Here is a 26567-nt window from a genome sequence, read left to right on the forward strand (position 1 = left end):
CAAAAAAAATAAAGATCGGAGTGTGCTTGGCCTCAGATGATAGGGAGTGCTAACGGCTACATGGTTACTTCGAGCAAGAGGCGAGGGAGGAAGAAGCGAGTTGGGATCTGGAAAATATCACAGCACACCCGCAGAAAAAAAAAAAAAGAAAAATGGACGAAAGCAAAAGTTCGACCCTGAAACAATGAGAATTCCGATGAATCATAACATGTACTGTCGATACGCGGGCAACTTTCAAGTGCGTGCTTCTGCCCTCTGCACATTTTTTTTTCATAGATTGGTTAGAGGAGGCCGAAATACTGTTTCATGCTTGACCGCAAACCTTTGGTGGACTTGGGGAGTACAGACCACAAAAATGATTTTCTGGCAAGGTCTTTCTTTTCTTTTTCTTTTTTTTTTTAATTCCTTTTGCAAGGCACTGGACTATTCCCAGATTTTTCCTTCACTAAGCATAAACATGGCCACTTGCTTAACAATGCGGAACGCCCCCCCAACTCCCTCAAGTCATTTCCATATCATTAGGTGCAGCTGGGAAAGTCATTTTCAAACCTGATTGAAATTTACATCAGTGATCTAAACAGACAGGAGAAAATGCATATGCAAAAACATCCCGATTAAGTTTAGGGTCAAATTCAACATCAAAGAGAATTACACGTTCTGCTTAAATAAATGCTAACAAACTGGTATAGAGGGGCAAACAAAGAGCATCCGTGTAGTGTTGGCATAAGCCTTCAATTAGTGGCTACTTGACCACAAAGGGCGGAGCAACGCAAGTAGACAGATAATATAAAAACTCACAGGCATATCTTCTTTATCTCTTGCAAAGAACAACGACTATGACTGACATACTGAGGAGTTTTGACCATTTCCATGAATATCCACATGTCCGTACTATACTGCCACCAGCTGGCCACTGAATTATGTGTGTCTGAATAATGTCCACTGAATTGAAACTTTTTTTTTTTTTTACATTTAATTTAATTATCAGCTATTACAGCATGCTTTATATAGTGCTTTGTTTCTTATTAAAAATATTTCAAAATGTGGGTGTGGGTGTTTTTTTTTTTTTTTTGGTGAGGATGGATTGATCATGAATGATCAAGCACGCCGAAATGCTGAATGGCACAAGTCATGCACCTCTCATGCGGGCTAAGCGAGCGTCGCATAAATGCTTGGGGCTGCACGCCATCATCAGCCATCATAATAATAATAATAATAATACATTTTATTTATAAGCGCCTTTCAAGACACCCAAGGACACTTTACAGTAACAAAAAACACAAAACAATACGGGTCATCGACTGACCGACAAGGAGGAAATCAAATAGGATTTTTCTGATGGAGGTTTTCATTATGGCGTCAACAGCGTTGCCGGAGAGCCCCCCCCCCCCCCCCCACCGTTCCCTCCTCCTCCATTCCTTTCTGCCTTCATGGCTTGAGCACATATTTCGTTTTGATTAAGTCGGACACGCTGATTACTCCTAATGAGACAATCCGCTGGCAGCGGGGGGAAAAAATGGCAGTTGATAATGCGAAGCACATTTCGGCTCTTGCCGAGCTGGAGGCCACACTGAAGTGTTTGAATATGACCTGGCTAATATTTTTATGTCACCGTGCAATTGAAGAGCAAGAAGCGATTCGACGATTTTTCTCGTGTGATTATTCAATGCAGTTTCCTCATTTTCACTTCAGTAAATAAAGGACATTGCAAATGTTTTTAGTACGACTGCCTGGCTAGCAAAGGTGAAAAAAGTCGCCGAACACGCGAGGACTTTTGGAAGACTGTACGATGTTCTAGAATGAAAATTGGTGCAATATTTAGCCGTTCATTGGTGTGGTGACGTCCCCCCCCAGAAATGGTTGTGATTAAGATGTGTTCGAATTTGTGTATGAAAATGTTCAATGTAATGTTCAGAGGCGGCCCTCACTGCCGCCATTATGGCAGGTTGAGAGCAGATTTCATTAGCACGGGGAGTTCTCGTGCCTGCAGGCCTCAGATAACAAGAATATAATTGCACATGTGCCTTGCAAGTCACTAAAAACGAAAACGATGAGCGTTCTATGGAAGGCTCTTGGTATTACCGTATTGGTATTTCATCTTCATAGCAACTGCAAGACGTTCAAACCAAGCCTTGCCTTGGCGAATCTGCCCAGCGGGTGAGAGTCCGGAGACGCGCTTTTAGTTTGACTACTCATTTGAAGGTTCTTTGCTGCATTCGCACCTTTCACTGCTGGGGAGGCTTAAAACGTGAGCTTGAAAAAAAAACGTCAACTTTACAAGTCATATAGAAAACTAGTCAAGATTAGAAGTCACTGGACTCACAAAAACAGCGCTGGGGAAATAGTTGCAAGCAAACAGATCGAGATCGGTGACCCGAAGCAGCAGGTTGATATCCTGCGCCCGCTCGCGCATTCACCAAGTTGCTGCGCCGTTGTTGGCTGAGTGACGTCACGAGCCGCGAGCGCAGGAGCGAGAGGGAGGAGAGAGAAAGAAAAAGAGGAGGAGGAGAGTGACGAGAGACACTGTTGGTTGGATGTGCCTGCCCGGCGAGCAGCGGCGGGAGACACCGGACCGGACCGGACCCGAGAGGCTCGCTGGGTTTTGACCGCCGGGATACTCGATCGGGCTCGTCCGCGCCGCAGCCAAAGTAAGTCACGAGTCGGACGAGCCTCGCTCACTGCCAGCGCGAGCGTGGAGGCAAAAGATGAAAAAGTTGTGCTCGCTCCCTGCTTGTTTTTGACGAGCTCGAGCGGTGACCTCATTGGCGGAACCGGGGGAAAGTTCTCTTGCGCAAGTCCGGCGGGGGTGGACGACAGCTGATTTGGTCTTGATTTTCTTTCACGCGCTGTCGAATTGCGGCTTCGCGGTTCGAGTGCTTATTGTGGAAAGCGGTTGAAGCGTATTGCTCTCCCTCTCGCTTCTCTCCGATTGTGTTTTTGTCGAACTTGCAAAGCGAATCTTGTCTGTGTGATCACCCCCCCCCCCCCACCCCACACAAAAAAAGGCTATGCATGCGAGTGCGACGTGCATTGCGTGTCATTTTGCCCCTTGTTATATTTTCCATTTGCGCTAGGCTCGAGGGTGAGCTGGAATTGATCCCAGCCGACATTCGGTCAGGGGAGAGGTGTAAACCCTAGATTGGTCACCGGCCAATCGCGGGGCACATCAAGATAAGCAATCATTTACACTCACGCGCACACATGGGCAATAGAGCCCGAAAGAACACAAGGACTGTCATGCTAGTTTTTTTTTTCAGTTCGGAAAACTAGCACACAAATAATTTCCTTTGTAGAAAACAAAGCAGATCATGATTTGATGTCGCAGTTCGACCAAACGTTCACTTTTCACTGCTGAAAACATATCAAGAAATAATGTATCCCTTGAAAGTACCTCAGATGAAGCTCAAATCAGTATCAGCTGTTTCTGGGCTTTTTCTGACACTTGGCTCTGGCCCAGGCGTGGGAAGCAACAAGAACCCAAGCAAGATGCCGCCACCGCCGCCACGCCGCACCGTTGCTTGGCGTGTTGTTCTTTTGGTGGTGAGCACCAAACAAATTTGGAATTATGACCAACCAGAACACGTTGTCCCACTTGCATAATGGGAGATTTTCGACGATGCAGTTTGAACGCAGCCTCAGCCTGATTTTACCCGTGGCATCGCGATGGGTTCCTTCGGTCCGATCGCCGTTCCCGTTTCCCGTTGCCGGCTGACTTCACCCGTCAACGATCGCACAGTGAGTGATGACATTGTTGGAAAGGAGCCCGCGTTCACCATTTCGTCACTGTCACCCGAAGCTCTGTCGCAACGCCGACGGCGTTCCGCCTGAAGCGGTTCGATGTCGGCCGACTGAAGCCGCCGTTTGTCGAAACGGCAACATGAAAGAGCTTTTAATCCGCTCAGATTTCGCATTCGTTACTTGTGGAAAATTAATACGTCAAGATTAGAGGCGAACTGATTATTGCCTCCGTTGCTTCAAGTCTAATCGTGGTTGATGTCAAATGGCAACCCGCTTTCCCCAAGTTAAACGCCCCGCCCGCGTCTGGCCCAAGTCAAGATAATGAATTTTTGTGCAAATTCTTCGCTTGTCATCTGAATTATGCCGCCTAGCGCCGCCAAATTGTCAGAGGGCGGCGCTGACTCAGCACGGGCCTGTTTGGCCGCTGACATTGTGCTGGAGCTTTGCATGCACGGGCCCTTCTCTGCGCAGCTCTGGGCCGACTCATCGCTTCTGTGTGTGTTGAACAAAGGCCATGTTTAAATGGACCTGCGTGGTGTCATCCGCTAATCCCAGGATGGCGCGCAGTTCATCTTCAAAGGCAATCTGCGGAAACGGTTGCGGCGCAGCGCTGGTGCTTCGTCACAAGAATGACCTCTCAGCTGCGTCTTTTGCGGCCTGGGCTTCGTGTCAGGCTGGCTTTCCTTCCCAAAGCGTGGCTCTTTCCAGAGGGTTTTCGAAACCAAGTGACTGGATGTGACCATTAGAAATGACCTTCCCTCGCCTCCTTTGCTGTTCCACAGGGTTCAATCGTGGGGCCTCCGTTGTTCTCACTGTATCCGCTCCCTTCGGGTTCCATCTTAAGGAAACGGGGTCTTTTCCTTCGACTGCTATTTGGACGGCTGTCAGATCAAAAAAGACGATTTCCACTTTGATCTTTATTCTTTCCATCTAGTTTGTGGCCACATTTACCGCCACCGCTGTCGACGATGCGTTGCGTTGTTCTTTCTGCTGGGTTGTACAGAAAGTGTGTCCATATACAGCATCTTTTCAACGTTTTCGACCGCCAAGCCCCTTTGTTATTCTCTTTGGTGTCACGTCAAGCGGAGTCGCTAAGCGTACTTGCTTTTTACAAGACTGTCACAGATTCGTGTCACTATTTTTATGCTGGCATCTTCACGAGACCTCTTCAAAGTAAATCACTGTTTCAACCTTGTCCAACATGTTGCCCGTTCACTTCCTGTTGCGGCTGCTAACAGACTGCGTTTGATAGCTCGTGGGCTTGATTTGTCAGTTCAAAGGAGCTTGTCTAGTCAGCTGGAAACTCAAGATGACCGCGACCGCCTTATCATCCCCGTAGCGAACCCTTGGGGGTTCATCGGATTATTACTCAGTTTATACCGAAGCATATCCGCATCCTTATTGGCTCGAACTGTTTTCAAGTGTTATTTGATTGGTTAGCCATACGGTGTATTCATGGTACTAACTATCAGAAGGAGCTGCCGCATGCACCTCAAGCTGGACGGTGAAACGCGAGCGAGCGTCTCAATTGTACTTTTTGCGTCGTGCAGTTTCGAGGCTGTTACCTGTTTCGTGAACCTGTTCAGCTTTCACCGGTGCGGGCGGTCGATTGCTAACACACTCAACAGCGGGAAGTAAGACCTTTGCCCGAGGTACGTATTTCCTCTTCTTGCTGACCTTTAAAAAAAAAATGGTTGCACGTGTTTCAGTCGACTGGGCGGGACGAGCTGCCTCGCGGCCTCTCCGGCTTTTGCTGCCTCGCTTTGCCATTTCAGCCACGACGGTGCGTAATTCATCTGTCACGGTTGCCCCTGCAGTCTGGGAGGAGCGGACAGTGATGGATGCAAATCACTTTGCCTGCGAGTCCATCCAACCTCAGCTCAAAACAGGCTTTTTAGATAGCGCTGAATCTTAGTGTGCAATCGTGCCAAGTTAATAACAATCCCCAGGAAATTCCATCTTTATTCACTCGGATAGGAATGACAAAAAGGACATTTTTGAGAAGATTAAACGGTTCATATAACATACCAGCAGATTGGTAGGCTCAAGTTTGTGCATTAAAAAAACAAAAAACAAATCAAAAACAGACAGACTGAGGCCACTTTATCGCAATCCACTCTGAACAGAGCTTGGCGTATGTTAACTGCTACTTTCCAACCAGTGGTGTTTGTTTACCAGCCCTGAAAGCTGTTTTCAAATTCCGGCAGATCATCAACACATGACACTTGTTGGGCATTGTGCAATGATAATGTGGAACTTGATACATTTGTATCAGTTAGATTGAGTCGTTGCTTTGAAGTAGCCGTGGCTCCTCGCGGTTTTACTTGGATGAGAAAATCGAACGCGCCTTCTTTCAAAGTTGAAAGGTCAAAGGAAAGCTACGTAACGGACGGGGACAGCGTGAGCGAACTTTATTTTCGTTAGAAGGGCATCAAGCTCGGCGCTGCAAGGAGCCAGCATCGGCGGGAGACAATGGAAACCTTTTTGTCATAATATCACGACGAAACATCAAAAACGTCAGATGCAATCATTCGTGGCTTTTTGAAGGCACCGACCGGTTAGATCAGTGAGAAGCCAATTTGTGAAGGTGCGCTCCATTTGTTTCCCACCTCGTATGATAAGGATCAGCGCTAGCTAGTTCTTGTGCACACTCTAATGATGTCAAAATAGTCATTGGTGGGCACAAAATAGTAATTAGTGGGCACACAAAGCAGTTTTATTTTCAAATGTCATGTCTGGGGCTGGATAAATAAAGCACGGCCTGATTTGCCTTCAAGTTCATCATCCTGAAGCCTCTTTTCGAGAACGGACTGTGCCGGCTGACATCCTTTCGATATTAGGCCACTCTGTTTTTTTCTGAACTTTGTAATTTTGTGGCAGAGTTCGAAGTAGTAATGAATACGAACTTAAAATGCAGATTACAGACGATGGCATCTCATACCAAAGCATTTCCATAATGGTGTGTTTAGCGGCGACGTGAGACTCGCCGTTGCTTTTTCGAGGAAAAGAAACGTGGTTCATCGTTTACACAAGTGCCCGTACCAAGCAAATTTTGTATTCAGTCGGTTTTTGGCTGCGCCTTTTCAGCCCCATCGTTATTTTGAGCTATTTGTACAAGTGCAAGGCTCCCGACCTCTGCGCTGAACCACTTCATCAAAATGAGCCTCGGGGGAGTCTGAAAATGCGTTTGGCTTGCTTAGTTCCTCGCATGGGCTATTTGTCTGTCCCAAGTGTGACAAAGAAGGATCGCCCCTCGCTAAAATTGTTTTGGCCCGTGTCCCGTACATGCGCGCGAGTGCAAAGCCGGTAAGCTCCAACCGAGGGAAGTGGCAGTATAGATCCGACAAGGCGCCCCCAAGGCGCAAACGTAGGACTTGATCCATCCATAACGTCTTCGGCGTCACCTTCCAAACACTCGGCCGGCACGCGTGTCTTTGACTGTCACAGCTAGCGCGTCAATCGATGCTAACTTGGTCTTGTGGCAAGTGAATGCGCGTTCTTACGAGGAATGAGGCATCCAACAAGAAACGAGGCATCCGAGCAAAGCAAAAGGAAGGCGTTGGCGTGCTGCTCACTTTTAAGGCCACGTTCGCGCAGAACCAACGCAAAGAAGCCTACCTTTCCGCTCAATCAAACCCTCAAACAGCAAAGCAAAAAGTCAGCCGCTCAAGCCAATTCCACTTCAGTGCGTCCGATCGTGGCCTATTTCCCAAAGATGCCTTTCGGCCAAAGGAGCTTCGCAATTCTTTTTAAATCAACATTTGGCCCCGAGGAAAATCATTGACGAGGCAGGTAACGACTCACTGCTGATCAGTGTAATGATTGACGCGAATGACCAATCCTGCTGTCCGCAATCGACAGTGACCGAGTGGACGGCCATTGAAGCAGGAGAAAGAGCCCCAAAAGAAATGATTGACGAAAACTCGGGCCACCGAAAAGCTCTTTTTCTTTCTGTCGACAAAAAGACCGTGTCCGCAGAAAAGAGCATGCCCGCCAAACGGGCGTCACACGGCCAACTCACTTGAAATCACGTTGGGGAAAGTTCAAAAACACGTTTCATTAATCCACACCAAATTCTCCTAACATGATGTAAGCAGGATGTCTGCCATTTTTTTTTATGAAATGAAGACCAAAGTGCTTTCTTTTTAAAAATAAAAAATAAAAAAACGGAGACGATGTCTTCCGTTAATAAAGCTAACTTGAATCATCGCAAACATGCCTTTGTTGTCCGAGCTCATTTGAATTGTTTTGAATTCGGTATTGCTGTACGTCTCCATAGAAGAAGGAAGGTGAGTCCTTTGAGAAATGCCGTTTCATGTGTGACGGCGCAGGCCGTTGTGTCTTTCTTCCTTGTTTTTAATTGACTGTACTGTGATGTACGCACACCGCTTTGAGGCGGATTCAAGCATAGGTCAGCCAAGCTGGGCCGACATAGCTCTCGCCACTCTCGGTGGTTGCCTAGGAAAGAAGGGGCAGGGGGTGGGGGGGGGGGCATTCTTTCCACTCAGAAGATCCTTTTGTCGAACGGAGCTGGCATGAAGGACAGCCTTGTCACGAAAACAATGCGCACTGTGTGCGCTCAACTGTCAGGTCAGTTGGGCCGCACGAAGAAAAACAAAACAAAACACCAAGTTGTGATATTGATGCGATGTGGCCGGATCAATATCAGGTAGCAAGGACGGTCCTCTGTTCCCGCAGAGAAGTTTTCACAAAACTGTCGTTTGATTGTCGGTTTAGCTCGTCACGAAAGGCAGCGCTCTACAAAATGACCTCGGAAACGGTGTCTGATAAAAGAATGTATCGAGGCTAAGAAACCTTAGCCTCGATACATGCCTACAAATCGCTCCTCGGGCTCCAGCCGATGGCTGCGATAACGCCATCGTTGTTTAAAGCGGGAAGGAGACGACGGCAGCGGTGATGCAAGTGTTTTTTTTCCCCCCACCGGTACAACCGCTGTCTGGTGTCATGTGGAGAATGTGCGCTGCCCTCTAAACTGGAGTGATGGGATGTTGTTTTTTTTTTTTTTTCCTGTCGCTTGTATGCTGCGCCTGAAATTGAAAGACAAATCGTCCCGCCAGTGACATTTATGCCTCGGAGGAGAATGGCTTCAGATTGCCACAAGACATTTCCACCACAGACTAATCAGACGGGAAATGCATCACGACCACGCCGGGCTTCTTTTCAGTCTTCTCGGAAACGATGCGGATGGATGGATGGATATTCTTCTGACATTCTATTCTATTCTAATATCAAACAAGCTTGCAAATAGAACCCGTCGTCGCTTTGTTTTGTTTTTTTAAGTTCCTTCGCACCTGCCAGAAGCTGTGAAATACGCGTTTGGATTTGGATGTGAAAGCTCCACCTCGATTTGGGCCAAAAACGAGGCCCATCGAAACCAACGACTTTGTCACAATGATTGAAGTGGCATTTATATTGCGTGTGAATCGGAGGCCATTGCGAGTGTAAATTGTGACGTTGTGTCAACCCCCCAGACAGCTCGAGTTAGCCTCTGTCGGACAACAAATTGGAGAAAGTTGAAGTACAATGATCGAAGCCTTTGAACTCATTCAGTGGCAGCAATTTTCATTCCCTTCCGTGTCGGTTATTACGATGACATGTACCTTACACCCGACCCTCGTGACAGCGTATCTCGAGAGACGGAACGAATACGAGCATTTGAACGGTCGTTCGTCGTAACCGTTTCCAATTAAATGGCCGCCAACTACGATGTAGATTACGGCAATCATGTAGCCAGTCAATCGGGAGCGTCGCTAAGCAACAGCGGGGAATCCCGCGCCGTACGTTTTGTTGGGAAGCAAGGTCGCGGCGGCAGTTCGCTTCCCGCGGTTCGTCGTCACAAAGGCCTTTTTTGCTATTCGGTGGTAAAAATCTGGTCGTTATTATGAAGTTCACATGATCAAGGTGTTCGTTGTCACCAAGTCGGCAAATGGAAAATCAATGACGTGAAATCTGGACTTTGCCATGTGAACGTTATAGCGGTGAATACGAGGGTCCGTGTGGAAAAAAAAAAAGTACAAATACTTAATAGATGTACCTTGGATGAAACAAGAACCCCCCCCCCCCCCCCCCCCGTCTTTGGCATTGAATGAGTTATTCTGGAGTCAGCAGACGGCACTTCCCGATTCAGATTGGCTGGTGCAGAAGCAGACGTGGGAGCAAATCACATTTGCTGTCCCCACAGAAAAAAAATGTCAGCGGTATTTGGCTTTCAGGTGAAATTACACGCCGAGCGCTCAATGCACCTTAACCTTGACAGGTCAACTTCATTTGACCTTCTCCAAGCTCCGTTTAACGTTGCATCTGACTAACCCGAACAAAGCAGACGTTGTTTTTTGCAAGGATCAGCCAATGTTTGATTGGAGGCTCCAAAGTCCAATTTTTAGGTGACTCAAGTGAACGGACCGAAACTGGCACATTGACACGGAGTGACTCTTTTTCCTGGCTGGTTAGCGAGCAAAACCAGACTTGACACTTGGGAAGATGACATGACAATTGACGTGCTTTTTTGCTGCCACTTTTTGATGCTATCGGTTGTGACCGCTGGTTCCTGGCCAAGCATGGGGAAGAGAACAAATGAGATGAGAGGTGTCGAAGCAACTTGTGAAAACACTTTGATTTCCTCTCAGCGGAGCGCAACCCTCACGGCCGTCGACCACTTTGCCTACAGCCAACCAACGTGCCTCGTGCCAACTCGCGTCCTTATCTGCTAGAATCCAACGGGCATCTGGCCCTGCCATTTGACTGAGCTGCATCCGCCCCAATTTTGCATGTTAACATCCTGGTGGCCGCTTTGAGTCACGTTGTGGAAAGCCCATTGAAGGTACCGCATAATAATAATAATAATAATAATAAATCACAATGTCCCAGTCGTGGACAGGCCGGCGGGCGACTCGTGCGGTCCCGGCGGGCTCACTGTGCAGCGTCAATGCAGCGCACCTATCTCGCGCTTTCTGTTCTTTCCCCTGCGGATTTGAATCCGGCGCCTTGGGAGGAGAGGGAACATCTAAAACATGCAGGCCCTGGACGCGATCCCTGAGCGACACCATCCGGCGGCCAAAATTCAAAACGATTCCTCTTCACGTTGTTCGTGTCGATTACATTGATTTTGGTGTTTGTTAGTTTTTTTTACTTACGTTTTATTTGCATGCATTCATAGCAAGTGGATCGAAAGGGAGAACGAGATGGATTTCCAAAGGCATTTTTCATTTGCAATGGAACCGAGAGGGCACAATGTGAATGCGGCTCCTGAATCCACTGTAAATCTCGTTGCAATAACGACCCGACGCCATTGTATCGTAAAACATGCCACTGTGTGGCTCCGCAGACGAGGGAGAAAGCCATACGGCCGGGACTTTTAAGCTAATTTATTTTGGACCCGATTCCCTTGCGAGAGCGTTGCTGTGAAACGCAGCGTTGCGTTCGTCTGACCTCTGATGAGCGGATCTTTTTATGTCCCCCAGGTTCCCGTTGCTAAGAGACTTGAGCTGAAAACAGATGAATTTAAAAAAGAAAAAAAATTGTGAATTCACATTAGCCGTGCGCGGGTTGTGCAAGCGGGGGAACGCTACGTCCTGATGCCCTCCTTCATTCTTTTTGTACCTTTTGATGTTTCCTTTGCTTGTCGCTTTTGATTATCTACTACAAAAAAAAACAGCATATTGCGTCCAATTGACAAACTGTTGATTTGAGCGGTGGAAAACTCTGACTACTGAATAATTTCATTTCATCATATTTTGATGGAGAAGACAGCAAACAGAGGCTCTCTCAGCAAACTTAAAATCAAAGGGGGACGTTGCCCGCACAAATCGCCTAGCTCCGCCTCTGGTTGTCAAGCATCAAGTTATTCGGCGAGCTCTTACCCTTCGTTCTCTTTTATCACTGATTGTTTGAGGGATCAAACGATGGCTTCTTTGGCGTGTTTCATATTGGGGCTAGCTGGGTCGTATACAACGCGCATGCATTTTTTCCCGTGCCCACCAACACGTGCGCAGGCCCAGCAAGAAGTTCAAATAATTGGCGCTGGAATTTGTGTAAACATGGCAAAATCAAAGGTCCCCAGCTGATCTGTGAGGCTGTTTGAAAAGAAACATTTCGGTACATATTCATCAGGAGTCTTTTGAAATTGTGCGTCCTTCACAATCAAAATCGTAATCAAAGCGTTTCATGCAACAAACCAATTGGCACGTCTCCTGATCATGTTAGTTCAGCGGATGGAAAAAAAAAAAAAGAGTTTAGTTAAAATAACTCGTGGTGGCTTTTGCACAAAGCAGCGTTCAAACGCTGTCTGGACGTCAGCTGTCAACCAAAGTCTCCAATAACCCCACTAAAAGTCATTCAATGGACTTTATTTTGGGGGGGGGGGACCAAAAAAAACAACAAAACTGGCCTTTGGCAATGCTGAGTGTCCCCCACCGCATAAAACAAATGAGGTGTGCCTTTTGACTGCGTGCTAAGGAGCTGGCCTCGCCACAGCTGCGCAAACACGTTTCAAATGGGCAATAATAGCCCATTCAAATGAAATGCTTCCTCGTGCAGAAATCAATGTCAAGCGTGCCAAGCAAAGCGCGCCGACGCCCGATCCCAAAGCCCCGCCCAAGAACTGCGTTGCAAAGTACTTGCCGCTGGTGTTTCTCACGCGTTGATTGGACGCCATCCTCTCACATTCCGTTTCCAAAATATGGTCCGGGGGCCATTTGCGGACCGTCGAACTTTTTTCAGCGGCCCGCGATGTGAACCCCCCCCCCACCACCACCACCCCCACCCCAAAAAAGACATTTGACATAGGCTGCAAGGTTAATTAAAAAAAGTGAAGGTGGCTGAGTGAGAAGGGAGGATGGTCAAACTTGAAAATGGACGGCTGGATGGAAGGACAACGGACAGCCGGGTTGAGATGCAATTTGTGTCCTTGTTGTTTGTGTCACAAAGGAGGTCATGTTAAAAAAAGAAAAAAAATAGCTCATCGTTGCAATGATGGGCCAAAAGCAAGTTGATTGAATGTGATCATCACTCCTAACATGTTTGGGATGGTGCAAAAGATCTTGACAAAGAGCTGCTGCCGTGGAGTGGAAAGAGGAATCACTCTTGGGAACAAAACCAAAAAAAGTCAGAGCGCAACCTTTGGCACGTTGGCTTTTATAGGTCAGGTCTCAGTGAAAGGGGGTCTCTTTTTCGCACATGCGGAACTCCACAAGAATTCTGGAGCGAGAGTGGGCGGAGGAAGCGGAACGCAAAGTATCGCGTGTCTGGCCAAACGTTTCTTGTTGAGTTTGCAAAGCCCGTCCCGTCCCGTCGGCTGCCCTGCGCCGCCGTCCTTCTCGCGCCGGCATCTGGCCAACAGCTGAAAGGCATTAGCTTCGCTTCCTCTGCGCTCCTCCGCCCGCGTTTCCAGGCACGTAAGTTGCTTCGAGCTTCGCCGGCTTGTTTGTTGTTTGCCAGCATCGGTGCCGTCTGCGTCTCCGTCACGTTTCCATCGGTCAGGTGCTGCGTGTGACCTGGTGCCGGTGTCTTTGTAGACATCCCGTCCTGTCGAGAGAAAGTCACGTTCTTCTCCGAACCAGTCGCGTTCCTTCGGCGAGAACGGAAAACAAAAAGGACCTTTGTTGACTTGGTTTTTTGTCCCCCTCCCCGCTTAGAATGAGGTCATAACCTCAGCGCACGCTGTTGATGTTTGGACGTCCTGTTAGTGGGCGGGATCTCCTCCAGATTGCAAACGTTGGACTCACCGGAGTTGAATTGTTGGACTTTTCCTTTGTTTTGTTGTTGTTGACATATCAGTCATGTTGGGAGTGTGAAAGTGATTCATGATTTGTCATAGTTTTGCGGTTAACCCCGATGGCACATTTCATGTACGAGTGGATGTCACGGTAGGCGCAGAGCCGCCACGAAGCGGCGCCGAATGCCGTCCACCCAGTTCAACGCTGCAATTTTCTTCAGCGGATTCAGAAGAATCAAAGTCATTCCCACAATTTTCCAGAGTCGCTCCTGACGGGAGGTCCGTCCGTCCGTCCGTCACCGACGACGCCTGTTTTGCCGGCGCAAAAGAAATCATCAGCTGCCGCGCGCAGAGGCGAAAGCTTGTCTGTGAAGCGGGTCCGCTGGCACCCATCCGTCCATTTTCTCATCGGCTTCTCCTCACAGGGGTCGCGGGGCGAGCCGAAGCCCATCCCTTCTATCTTTGGGCAGTAGGCGGAGGACGCTCTCGCTTGCGGCCTCCCCTGGAAGGGGATTGATTTCGGTTTTTTTCCCCTCTGACAGCTTATTAGGGTGAAAACTAAATCAGAAAAGAGGATGGACAATGTAGTTCAAAAAATAAAGAAACGTCCATCGGCGATCTGGCGTCTAGCACTCGAGAGCACGTGGAGGGTGCAGGGGACAGCCCGCTCAAGTCACGTCTGTTCCGAACATGCAGATGGGGGATTATTCTGAACACCAAAACGGGAAAAGCAGATGTTGATCCAACTTGACAGTACTGCACCGTCCATACCTCGAGGCCGCAGGGACACTTGAATATCCGTTTTCGGGATCGGCAATGACTGGCACGGATCCAAGATCTTTCAGCCGAGCAAAGTCCGTCGGCGCGCCGCTTTCTTTGGGCTGACCCGTCCTTGCCGAATGCCTCCAAGGAGCAAGAGGGATCCGGAAACGGCGACAGGGACGGGCAGCCCGCTTTGTCTTCAACCTCGGTCGTGCGCGTGAAACATCCCGACAGCTCCAATCCTGGATTGATAAACCAGTCTCGAGACAAACGAGCATCTGACTGGGGAGCCCAAAATGAATCCCTCACTCCCAGAATTGGAATTGGTGGGGGATAAATCCAGATTTTTAGCTTTGCGAATGATTTATGAGCGCCCTAAGTGGAGTACTTCGAGCAAAGGCTGAACGCAAACGGCGTGTTGGCAGAATGTGGCCTGGCCAAGAACCAAGCGAGTCAAGCTGGAACTTTGCTGCGGTCGCGAAACGCGGCGACCGGCCCTCTCGAAAGTTGGCAGAGGAGTTTCAAGTCTGCGAGTGTGTGTCTGCGAACGTGTCGGGGGGCGGCGGGGGTCACCGGACAGGATACCCTGAAAGCAGACCAAACATTGCGGCTGCCGCTCATGCCAAGTGCAATCACAGCCCGCCGCCACGAGAAGCTTCTCGCTTCCCCGTTTGTGTGCCGCCAATGCGAGGAACGGCTCGGCGTTTCTTTTCGCTTTCGCAGGTTGCTTCGAGGTCAAGTGTGAAGTCAATTTGGCCAACCATCTTTTGAGTAATACTTTTCGGTTTTTTTACACAAGCCACCCATCGTTAGACCAACCAAAGGAAAATGTATTTGTTCGGCAATCTCATTTTGTCGACCCATTTTTACATCTGCTCATGGTCATACTGTTTTATTCATGGTAGTTGGGGGCCATTTTATTGGAAATGGTTTCGACAAACAACTGTAATAAGAGACAGGTTCGTGATGTCCCTCGAGGTATATGGAAGTATGATTTTCGGTAAGCAGGATATGACCGAGTTGGCCCTTTCGGACTTTTTCCCGGTAAATTGGACCCGCTAATAACTAAGACTGCGCCTGATAAATTGGAAATGCCAGTCAATGCTGAACACATTTGCATTTTTTTCTTTTTGAAATTGCCAGGGCAAAAGCTCATTTGTTTGCAGCAGCGCGCGCTCAGATCGGCGTGACGCGGCCGGCTCGGAATATTTCCCCGCAGTCAAAGGATCGACAACATTGATCGTAGGCGACACGCGGCGGCTGACGGCCACCCGACCTCGTCCTGCGCACTTGGTCGCTGCAGTCGCAGAGATTATGGAGCCGTCGTGATAATTGATGGCAAGATCTGAAATGGTTTGATTGGAAGAGACGCCACGTCGACGGACATTTGTTGTGACTGGAAGGAAGTGCTGCGAGGTGGAGGACTTGGGCAGTCGCAGACTTGGGATCGCATCCAAAGAACATCACCGTCTACATTTATGACGCAGGAGTTCTGAAGTGCCACCTTTATATCTTTTATTTTTAAGTGAGGGTTAGGCCAACCCTTACCCTGATTTCAAGGGAATTTTCGGGGGTTGTGTTCAGGATGTCAAACACATTCATCCTTAGCGGGACAACCAAAAGTCTCAAAGAAGGAACCAAGCTTCCTTTTGCGCAGTCTCATCAGCATCAACTTTCTATTTTCGGGGGCAGCAAAGTGCTAGTACATGCACCCCCCCCCCCCCCGCCACCACCACCACTCTGTTTTAAAATGATGTTTAAATATGAGGCGGGCCAGTGGTAAATGTAAAAGGCCCTGAGAGGAAGAGCGGGCTTGCGCTCCTGTTAGATGGGAAAGCTGACAAACTAACGTTTGAGCTTGATGTGTTTCCCTTCCGCTCTCCTCTGCTAGGAGGAAGATCTGAATCCATCCGGAAAGGAACCGCGGCGCGCACTTTCCAAGATGAATCGTGCCTTCAACAGGAAAAAAGGTGAGTGGCCACGGCCAGCCAAGTTTGAAACGCACTCGCTCGTCTCAAATGAATCTCACATGGCCAACTTTGGAAATTGGTTGCATTACAAAACCTCGTTGAACAATTCATTTTGCTTGCCTCATAGCGTGACTCACAATTGAGACCAAACCAAAGATAGCAGCCGAAATGATCAAGCAACATAAAAAGTATTCGCGCAAGGAAAACAAAGCGGGCACCGAGGGAAAAAACCCCATCAGGGCTGATTCTGAGTCACGCAGTTTCGAGGTGACCCTGCCCAAGGGCACAGCCAAGGAAAATTGGGGGACTCCACTTTGGGCAAAACAGCTTGATGCGTTTACCACCATCTGCTCCTCAGCTGGAACTCATCAGGCCAGGAGGATTTTTGGAGAGTGTTGTCGAAATTGCGCAGGGCCCAGGTGGACCGCCAGGTTATAATGATGTTTTGGGTGTCAGGATTCACACCTCCCACCCAAGTTTCCCCATTCCTCATCGACATAATGAGTTTGCAAGTTTTCATCAGCGCCATTTTGTACCTGCCCGTACTTTGTCAGAACTCACATATGGGCGCTTCCAACAGGAGGGTCAAACGCTGAGCCACTTTGAAAGCCCCCCCCCCCCCACCCTTCCCTTTCCCGGCTTTGCAATCAGTCACCAGATTTCACTGCTTACAGTTTTGCGCGTATACTGTCGAGATAAAAGAAAGAACTTGGCTGAGATTTGCGCCGTCATTTGCGTAGTTTGAGTGGCGGTGTCAGAATGCCGAAGGGACGCTGGCAACCGGGGCTGCCATTTTCTTCTTTTGCTGTACACGACTGCCCGGTTAAAGCAAGTCGTTTTGTACGGCAAGCGATGACGCAACATGGTTAACGATTCAGCGTTATTATCTTGGCTGCCTTTCTAAATGAAGAGGTGTGCGCTTGGACTAAAAGTAACCGTCCCCACAAAAAATGTGAACTTAACCGACCGTCGTGACCGAAGCGGCCCCAACAGTAGCCGCGTGTGTGGCATCACTGAGACTACAATTAGTTGCCCGGAACGAAGGGCAGATAGTAATTCAGGAAGCCGAATGCCAGGGCACAATGGGAGGTCAGTGAGTCTGGAACAAAAATAAAAACGAAGACTTCAACCCCGGGAACCACACTGAGGAAACAAAGGATCCGCACGGGAGTCCGACCGAAACAGCAAATTGCCGCAAACAGAACACAAACTCGTAATAACGTCGAAGACAAAGCAGATGAGTGGATAGAACCATTTCTCAGCTCTGTTGGTTGGCGTGCGAGAGGAGACAGCGTCGTCGATGCGTGAGTGCGTCCCTGCTGCCCTCTTCTCTTGATTGCTACACAGTACTTGGCCTTTACCCAAGATGGAAGTCAACGAGGAAAAACACATGGAGTCCCACTGTGACCTTCTTTCCTTTTTTTTTTTTTTTTTAAACGGTCTTGTTTGGCTGCTTAGTCATGCCTGGGGTGGATCGGTGTGCCTTTTTACATGCCGCAACAGGAGGAAGACGTATCGAAAGAAAGGCCTCCGTGCCATCGAGTATTCAAAGGTCTGGATAATGGCTGGCCCTGGCGTCCAACCAGCACCAAGTTTTCTTTGGGGTGGAAAAGGGGTATCGGAGGCCATTCATCTGCATTTTGCCGACTTGGATTGGCGAGGACAATAATGTTGCAATTTTCAGATTGCCATTGTGCTTTGACGTCAGCTAAACGGTTGCCAATGTCAACTCCGCATGTGTTTTTGTGTTCAGAAAAATCATGGATGCACACACCCGAGGCGCTGGCCAAGCATTACATAGCCTACAACGCCAAGGTACGTCTCACACCTACTTGTGTTCCTTTTACACGGCACGCAAACATGAAATAAAAAAAACAAAACGACAATAATTTGCTTACATTTCACAACTTCAAACTGAGATTTGGACAAAGTTTCGAGTCGGTCTGGAGTAAACTGATCTCCCGTCCCTTCACAAGGCATTTTTCACGGTGACGCTACAAACTTTGACTCCGATAAAAGTTTTGACAACAAATATTTATTTCCACAAAAAAATAGCGCAAGACGTACAAAGTACAAGTCATGACGCCCGTTACAATAAATCAGGATAAAACGAGAGGAACCAAAAACGCTTGCAAAAGGCAAAAATAGATCAATGAAACTAGCCTGTCTCAAAAGGACAAGAGGACCCAAAACACATAACCAAGGACAATACCAGAAACCAAAACACGTCTTTCATGAGAGTTGTTAGTGGAAGTGACAGTATTTTTGCCACAGGTGCATGCCCATGCGCACTATTGAAGCGCTGTCTAAAGTGTTTTGAGCTGTATTTTTATCGTATTATTGTGGGTGTTGTCAATTTCACAGAAAGATGTGGGCGGTTGAATGTACTCCATTTTATTTTGGTTGCACGTCATAAAATCAGTGGATCCAGGACAAAACATCGAACTTAAAAATATATATATATATATATCCACAGCACGTGTTTCAGTACACTCACATGTTTTTGCCGCCCCCCCCCCCCCCCGTGAACAAATCACTCGCTCGTGGCTACGAGATGGCAAAATGTCGCTCCTGCTTCAATTGCTGATGATTCTAAAAGGGACCAGAGGACATCATAAAACGCTCGCAATTAAGCAGCGCGAAGGCCATGAAGACATTTTAATGGGCCGTTAAATAATTTCCACCTCATTGGTGCGTTGATAGCAGGCGATCGCGAGCTGTTGGCCGTGACGATGTGCAGTGAGGGACGCTCTTTTTTTTTTTTTTTGCTGCTGAATGAGTCAGTGACGGACGGATGAGCCTCTCGTCTAGGTTTGCCCCCCCCTTGAACCAGCCTCAGTTGTCGACAGCCGCCGCTTCTCCTTTTCTATTCTGGGCATTTGTCGTAGCTTCCTGCCATTTCTTTTTCTTGATTTGTGCACCGCGTGTGGTTTGTGTGGATAAAAAGTCTTTGCAGGAACATGTTCCCAATGCGCGTTTATGACGTGGCCGGTTTAATTCGATCTCTTAGACCAGGGGTGTCAAACTCAATTTTGGCGTGGGCCACATTGTAGATACCGTTTCCCTTCGAGGGCCGTTATGACTGAAACCAAACAAAAAAGTCAATAATAACGATTTATTACTTGTTACTGAAATGAGAGGTTTGGTTACTAGAAAATGCTGACAATATGTCTCTTATTTATTACATATGAGAACTTCCGTATGGATTTTAGCAAGCATCATGCAAGTTGACATGCTTGATTTGCTACCGCGGGCCACATAAAATGACGTGGCGGGCCGGATCTGGCCCTCGGGCCTTGAGTTTGACACGTGTGTCTTCGACCGTGGCCTCTGGCAAGAATGAGGAATTACTGTCGGAATGAAAACAACACGCGTTTGGCAAGGGTATGGAGGCATCTTTTTCTCGCGTGAAATGAGGCACGCAAGACGAGAATCCGCATCAAGACTGTGTGGCTCCATGCCTCATGAGCGCAGGATCATGAGTTGGCAAGCCGAGCAGCAAACAAAACCAAGCCCCCTCATGATTCACGCGGATTGCGAAGCACGGACCCGAGCAATCAACGTCTGCTCAAGTCGTGGAGACGTGCGAGTTTCCTTAACGGGCCGACGCCGGCGTTTATGATGCCTGATATTGGAAGGGAGCGAGCGGTTGGGCTCGAGTGTTTGCTGCTTCCCCTGCCCCCGTATGTTACGTGGCTCCATCTGTTGGAGAATGATTGAACTGCTGCAGAAGTTTCTCTTTGGTCTCTTTCGCGCTTCGGGAAGCGGCCGTAGGCCATCTGCGAGGGGCAAATTCAACTGCGAGATGTTTTCCAAGCGGCGCGTCGAAAATGAGATCCGGTTAAAAGCCGAGCCTCGAGGACAGGACGAATGCGACTGCCGCTCGTGTCTGTGCTCGCATCCCCCCTGCCCTTCATTTTCTTCCTCATTTGGGTCGCGGGTGAGTTTGAAGGTGCTGGCTAACGTTGGGCGACAAGCGCCGTCACTCGCCCTCTTTGACAGCCGGACAACAGAGCATCCGGATACAAAAGTATACGGGGAAGCGGCGCAGAGAGTTGAGGTCGCAGGCGGACACTTCAGGACAGAAAACTTTGAAAGTTTGGGTTTGAAATGGATCGTTGGTGACACCGGCTCCGGCCCACCTCGTCCAAAATGCTCATGTAAAATTCAACTGGCTCTTCATCACACGCGGCGATAATTCAAATGATCCGGAAAAAGAAAGCAGAGATGTTTTTCCATTTATGACTTCATGAACGTCTTGTAAACGGGACCGTTTGGGTTTAAGCGTAACTGGGGGGGTGGGTGGTGGTTAATGTGACATGTGTTGTCTTCCAGTTTCTTGGTAACACTGAAGTGGAGACCCCAAAAGGAACGGAGGTTGTCAAGGATGCCGTGAGAAAGCTCAAGGTAAAAGCGCAAACTCCAGACCAGAAGAAAAGTATCCGGATGCAATGAAAGCTAAGATCAAGATTAAAAACTCAGAGCAGACGCTTGCCGTAATAAATATTAGCCCGTCAGCCGCTGGCAAGGTGCCTTTGCACTTTAACTCGCAGCCACGGATGATATTTCGCAACTCGATAAAAGTCATGATTTATCTACCGTCAAACTGTTTTCACATTCTCAACTTGAATCCCAAAGTGATTTTAAAAAGTTACGGTGCACACGGTCGAGGCAACCGATCCAACGGGTGAAGCTACGGGGCTACGTGCCCGACGGAAAAACGTTTTGTAGCGCTTATCTCACTGCTCGGCATGCTTTTGTCCGGACGGTAGAGAAGAAGCTTGCCGTTCTCTTCCGGAGTGCACACTCAAACTCGGCGTCGTTTCATTCACGCTGTCGTTCGTGTACAACGGGAAGGTGTGAACCAGCTGTTCCGAGGGCCGTGACAACCAATTTGACCGTCTTATTTCCACCGCTGCTCGTTATAGCCGACGAGCTAACGCGGGTCATTCACCTCTTTAAAGTTTCAGAGGCACATCAAGAAGTCAGAGGGACAGAAAACCCCAAAGGTCGAGTTGCAGATTTCCATTTACGGCGTGAAAATTCTCGATCCCAAGACAAAAGTAAGTGCTTGAACGTGGATTTAATCTCGCCGTTGTACTTGTCTTGTTTCGGTGTTACACTTTGCAATGCGAGCCCGAAGATCCTTTTGCATCAGTTGAGGTTGAAGGAAATCCTCCTCCTCGAAAGCAGTTCTTCATCAGAAGACTGCGTTCTGACGCAGCCCTGACCGTACCGCTCCATAGTCGCCTAATCTGTGAAAGACTTGCAATAGTTGGGCCTTTCTTGGCTTGGATTGGAGATATAGTCGCGTGGCCCTCTTTGCTAACTTGTAACCCCTTGCGATCCGTTTTTCCAGGACGTGCAGCACAACTGTCAGTTACACAGAATATCCTTCTGTGCGGATGACAAAACAGATAAACGGATCTTCACCTTCATTTGCAAGGACTCCGAGTCCAACAAACACCTGTGCTACGTGTTTGACAGTGAAAAGTGTGTAAGTGGCCGAGCTGTTGCCGAGCGGACGTCTTCGCTTCTTGCCCGATTGCCCGTCGACATTTAGTTGAATATCACAGTGCGGCGTTGCAGGCCGAGGAGATCACGCTGACCATCGGCCAGGCCTTCGACTTGGCCTACAAGAAGTTCCTGGAGTCGGGAGGCAAAGACGTGGAGACCAGGAAGCAGATCGGAAGTCTGCAGAAGAGAGTGCGTCTCCCGTCGCCGTTCTTTCCGCTCCTTTGCCGTTCTCAATGAGCCCCGTTGACTTTGATGTGCGAGTCCATGCGCGAGGGCGAGGCGCCATGCCAGTCCACTGTTTCGTTAGCTCGTTTGGCGGCTCAAACATCATCCGTGGAGAAATGAAATGCGGTGTAGCGCGGCGCCATTTGTCGCCATTCAACTCATTCACTCCCAAAGACGTTTGGAAACGTCTTTTCAGACTTGGTCTAGAATTGGCTGCTACTGAATGAGTTTAAAGAGTCGAGTTTGTCGTTCTGTCTCAACTATTTTCTACAGATGATTTGGTTGGGCACCGGGATTCCTGGCAGCGCCGCCCGCCTGTTGATGTACGTTGTGCTTTTCATGCAGATTCAAGAGCTGGAAACAGAAAATTCTGAGTTGAAGCAGCAGCTCCAAGATCTGGAACAGCAGTTGATGACACACGTGCCCCCAGTAAGGACATCGCCGCCGACTTGGGTTGCAGAAAGCAAAGTTCACGTGACTCCCGTCTGGCGTCCGGCGATGTTTTTGCATCTCCCGACTAATCCGACGTTGCGTCTGCCGTCTTCTCTCTCAGCCGTTCTATCTCAACGAAGCTAACGACGCGTACGCGCTGCGAAGGCCTTCTTCTCTCTTCTGGTGTCACGACCTCAACTCCTGTCTGGAGATCTCCTCTGTCACCCTCACGCCTATGAGCTCGCCAGAGTCCAACCTGTCTGCCGGCCTCCTAACCCCGCCGCCTGCCAAATGCACTTTCCTTCCTCCTAAAGCGCCCGAGGGATGCGGCGTCCCCCGACCTCGCGTAAAGCCGGCCCTCGATTCTCGCGGTTTCGCCCTCACGCCTTCCCCGCCTTCGATCGCGATCTCGATTGATGGGCTGACACTTGTCTCCGCCACTTTCGACAGACGGGGAGCGTCTCGGTGCAAGCGCAGTCGACAGACGTTTTCGACATGGTGCCCTTCTCCCCGGGGACCGCGCTGGTGCCCACGCAAGCCAGCAACGGCTGCCCGGTACCTCCAACCGCACTGCCGCCAAACATAGGTGCCCACGTGCTTCCTTGTTGTGTGTGTGTGTGTGTGTGTGTGTGTGTGTGTGTTGTTTTTTTTCAAGTTCACGTTGCAGTGGGTGAATGTGTCCGTGTATCAAGTCGCAGTGTTGTCTGAAGGGAAAGACCTGTTTGGGGCGGAGCCATTTGATCCCTTCACCTGTGGGTCAGCTGACTTCCCTCCAGATATTCAGTCGAAGCTGGATGAAATGCAGGTGAGCGGCAATATTGACGCAAGCTACTTTGTTGAAACGAGAATACAGTGAGAGCGTGTCGCTCTTTCCTAACACCCTTTTATGCCACAAGATTGGGCCAACTCGAAAAACAATTGGGCTCCAGGGGAAATGCTAAAATCATAATAGTTTGAGATGTATTTAGTGCTCGAACCATTAGCATTGACTTCAGTCACTCAATTAGTCCGCCCAGTTTAGTGTCGATGTGTTAAACGGGTGAGCAGAGATGGATTTTGTTCTTCTCAAGTTTACTATCCAGCTCAAGGTCTGGGGTCCACCCAAGATGTTCTGCTTCAAAGCAAAATGGCCAACTTCCTGTTCAATTTCAGAAGCGCCCCCCTGCACATCCGAGAAACGCCACTTTTATTTGTAGACATTTGCTCGTCAGAATCAGATCATTTCCATGCGTTGTTTATATCCCCAATCTGGAACTTATCAGGGAGAAATATAATAACAAGCACAGAAATGTTGAAACGATAAACGCAGCACTGGAGCGGATTTCAGGGAAGCAAAACGAGCGCACGATTCATGGAACGACGGTGAAGGGCGGCCACATTCAAAGCAGCTGCCAGCAACGCGCACTGAGCTCAACCGGGCCGTTTTTCTCGCCCTTTTTTTTGCTGGCTGCTCTTCGGTGATTGGCTGTCAGGCTAAGTAACCGACCCACCAACCATATTTAGCTCGTGATCGGCCAGAACTCTTGTCCAATCCAAGCGGCACACAAACCAAACGGCCATCCGCTTCCCGAGCCGAAAATTGCTTTCATGTCGACAATTTCCACGAGGTGGCGACATTTGACCACTTTTCTTCCCAAGGCAGCCTTTCCTCTGAACACTCGTTTCCTCATTCTTTTGACTTTTGACCGTTTTTACGACGTTTAAACATTTGTCTTTGTCTTCTTTGCTTGCAGTGTCAAAGATGGTTTGTACTCTTCTCTCTTTGCCTTCGTGTCATCTGCGTTCTCTTTTTTTGTACGCGATGCTTGACGGCCGCACAATGTGACCGTTGCACTTTCAATGCAGGGCTTCTCTCGGGACACCTTACATTGGAGGACTTTTTATTTTAACGAGCACGCCCTCGAAATACTAACTCCCATCTGTCTCGTTATATGCCATAGGAAGGAAAAAGTTGCCCATTTACAAGACAAAAAGGCCAAACGTTCAGATAACATACTGATTTGGGTGAATATAGAATGTATTTTTTTTTAAAGAAAAAGTTGTACTCTCACGAGAATAAAGTATTCTTCCAAGATGAAATCGTCATGTGATATTTGAGTCAAACTACTATTTGTATTATTTTTAATATTATAAAGTCTTTTGTTGGCCTTGTTTTGTTACTATTAGGTGTTTAATATATTCACCCTGAAACGTATGTTTTAGGTTGTGAAATAACTTGACAGGAGGACCAGATTCAGAGTAACAACGAGTCAATCTTTTACGGTGTCTCTCCCAGGCAGACCCGGTACATCACATGGGACAAATAAAGGAGATCTTATCTTATCTTATGACTATTCTATCCGGGTCCCTTACACTATGGGTGCCCTATTAGCTCACGACCAAGAGGGGGCAGTGTTGGTGTTTTATTTTTATTTTTTACCCATTCGCATTATTGCCATATCTGAAAAACAAACGTAACCGAGGGCTTGATTCTTCCTGCATGAAGACAGTATTTACTTTTCCAGTTTCTGCTAGCTGCATCTTTCATTTGAATGCATGATTAAGTCGTACAGACTTTTTTTTTGTCAAGTCATTCCCGTGTTATTTCAGTTCCATTTGCATGAGCCCAAACGTTCTTTCCATCCCGTGACACACGTCCATGTGTATTACAGGAGGGGTTCAAAATGGGACTGACCCTAGAGGGCGCCGTCTTCTCTCCGGACCCGCTCGATGGCCGCTGCTGATTGCCCCGGAAGAGGGTTTGGGTTTTTTTTGGTCATTTTCTTTGAGCCCGTTTATACGATTTTTGTACAAGTGCTAAAATCCACTCCCATGTTCGAGTGGGGATGTCACCCTTTTTTGTTTGCCCCCCCCCCCCACCATCTTGAAATTTCTATATGCATTTACATTTACATTGTTTTGTTGTGTTCAAATTTTTCAGGTCCCCAGCATTGTGGGAAGAGACATATTTTTCTAAAAACTGGAAAGGATAGTTTTGACGACATTTGCTTTTGTACAGTGCATGAGAGTTGTGCGGGGGTCATTATGTCACACGGTACACTCACTTTTGAAGTTAGACATCATTTCAATTGTGTTTTCCAAATGCCAGCTATGAAATACGTGGAATGCAGTGGCGGGCCGTGCATTTCAACCTTAGGCCTTCAGTGACGTCACATACATGAACACAATATAGTCTCGTCAGGCAGCACTTCATTTCAGGAGCATATAAAACCATCAAGTATGCATTCACAAGTAAGAGCAGGAAACTAAATTGACAGATATTGTCAAAAATAAAAAGATTTTAAAAAATACTAAATAAAATGCCACCCAAATGACGCTGTGTGATCATAAACAAGTCTGTCCAATACATTGCGCAATGTCGCAGTTTCATATGAGACACCAAACACACAATAACAAAACAAACTATTCTTTGAAAATAAAATCAACAGATCATTTGCATTTTGAGAATAGGCTGTACAACAGCAAATAACTGAAAATGTTGAGCAGCTGAGATTGAACGAATTTTAGTGCAGGAAGCTGACTACAATGCGCCATTATAAGTTGCAGGTGAGCTGATTTATGTGATACATTTTTGTATCTTTGTCATTTTATTTGGTGACCATTAATACTAACGAAATAAAATAACGAGAAGAAATGTAAAATAAAATTCATTTACTCACCAATGTAGTGCCTGTTCACTGAGCTGCAGATCTACGCGAGTGTCCCCAAACGTTTTTAAACGCACCGTTGCTTGTAAGTGCCCGGCCGTGCTCCGATGTTTCCTTGCTGCCTTGGTAAAACAACTTCAATCGGTAAATCCGGTGGAAGGTCCGTCTTGAAAATTGTGTGGAAAGTAGTCCTGCAAGCAGATCAACGTCTTCTCCTTCGGCCATTTTGGGTCAAAATGCAGCAACAGCTCCCTCTACAGGTGCTAATCCAATCACCGTATCCAGTGACGACGTAAGGCCGGGGCAGACTCGTGATCTGATTGGCTATTGCAAGCTGACTGTGCCCGTTCATTTACAGCGCACAAGGGCCTGCTCTGTTTCATCTGAAGGCCCCGAGCAAGTTTAGTTTACCTGGTAACACAAGCTATCTGAAATATGATTGGTTTAAAACTCTACCATAATAAAGAAGTTATTTATCGATGTTATTTCAAATAACATTGAAAGCCACTCGACTAAGTGGAAATAATATGACGTAAAGAATAC

General features: G+C 47.9%; 1 protein-coding gene across 4 annotated transcripts; it reads left to right on the forward strand.

The window, feature by feature from the left end:
• The first annotated feature begins 2510 nt into the window (after positions 1 to 2510).
• gulp1a (GULP PTB domain containing engulfment adaptor 1a) lies at positions 2511 to 26039 on the forward strand. Of its 4 annotated transcripts, none has more exons than XM_086122930.1 (12): positions 2511 to 2648; positions 16125 to 16203; positions 17957 to 18018; positions 20539 to 20610; positions 21168 to 21266; positions 21563 to 21700; positions 21793 to 21909; positions 22291 to 22374; positions 22499 to 22723; positions 22828 to 22963; positions 23070 to 23182; positions 25029 to 26039. In XM_086122930.1, the coding sequence occupies exons 2-12, from the start codon at positions 16176 to 16178 to the stop codon at positions 25098 to 25100; spliced, it is 1146 nt and encodes a 381-aa protein (XP_085979056.1). In that variant the 5' UTR covers positions 2511 to 2648; positions 16125 to 16175; the 3' UTR covers positions 25101 to 26039. The 4 variants fall into 4 exon arrangements, with proteins under 4 accessions (XP_085979056.1, XP_085979057.1, XP_085979058.1 ...); XM_086122931.1 differs by having other exon boundaries at positions 23088 to 23182; XM_086122932.1 differs by lacking the exon at positions 22499 to 22723.
• Positions 26040 to 26567: the final 528 nt, after the last annotated feature.

This window comes from Hippocampus guttulatus, chromosome 11 (assembly GCF_054856545.1).
Source record: "Hippocampus guttulatus isolate MCC_2025c chromosome 11, RoL_Hgut_1.0, whole genome shotgun sequence".
In the NCBI taxonomy this organism is placed as follows: Eukaryota; Metazoa; Chordata; class Actinopteri; order Syngnathiformes; family Syngnathidae; genus Hippocampus; species Hippocampus guttulatus.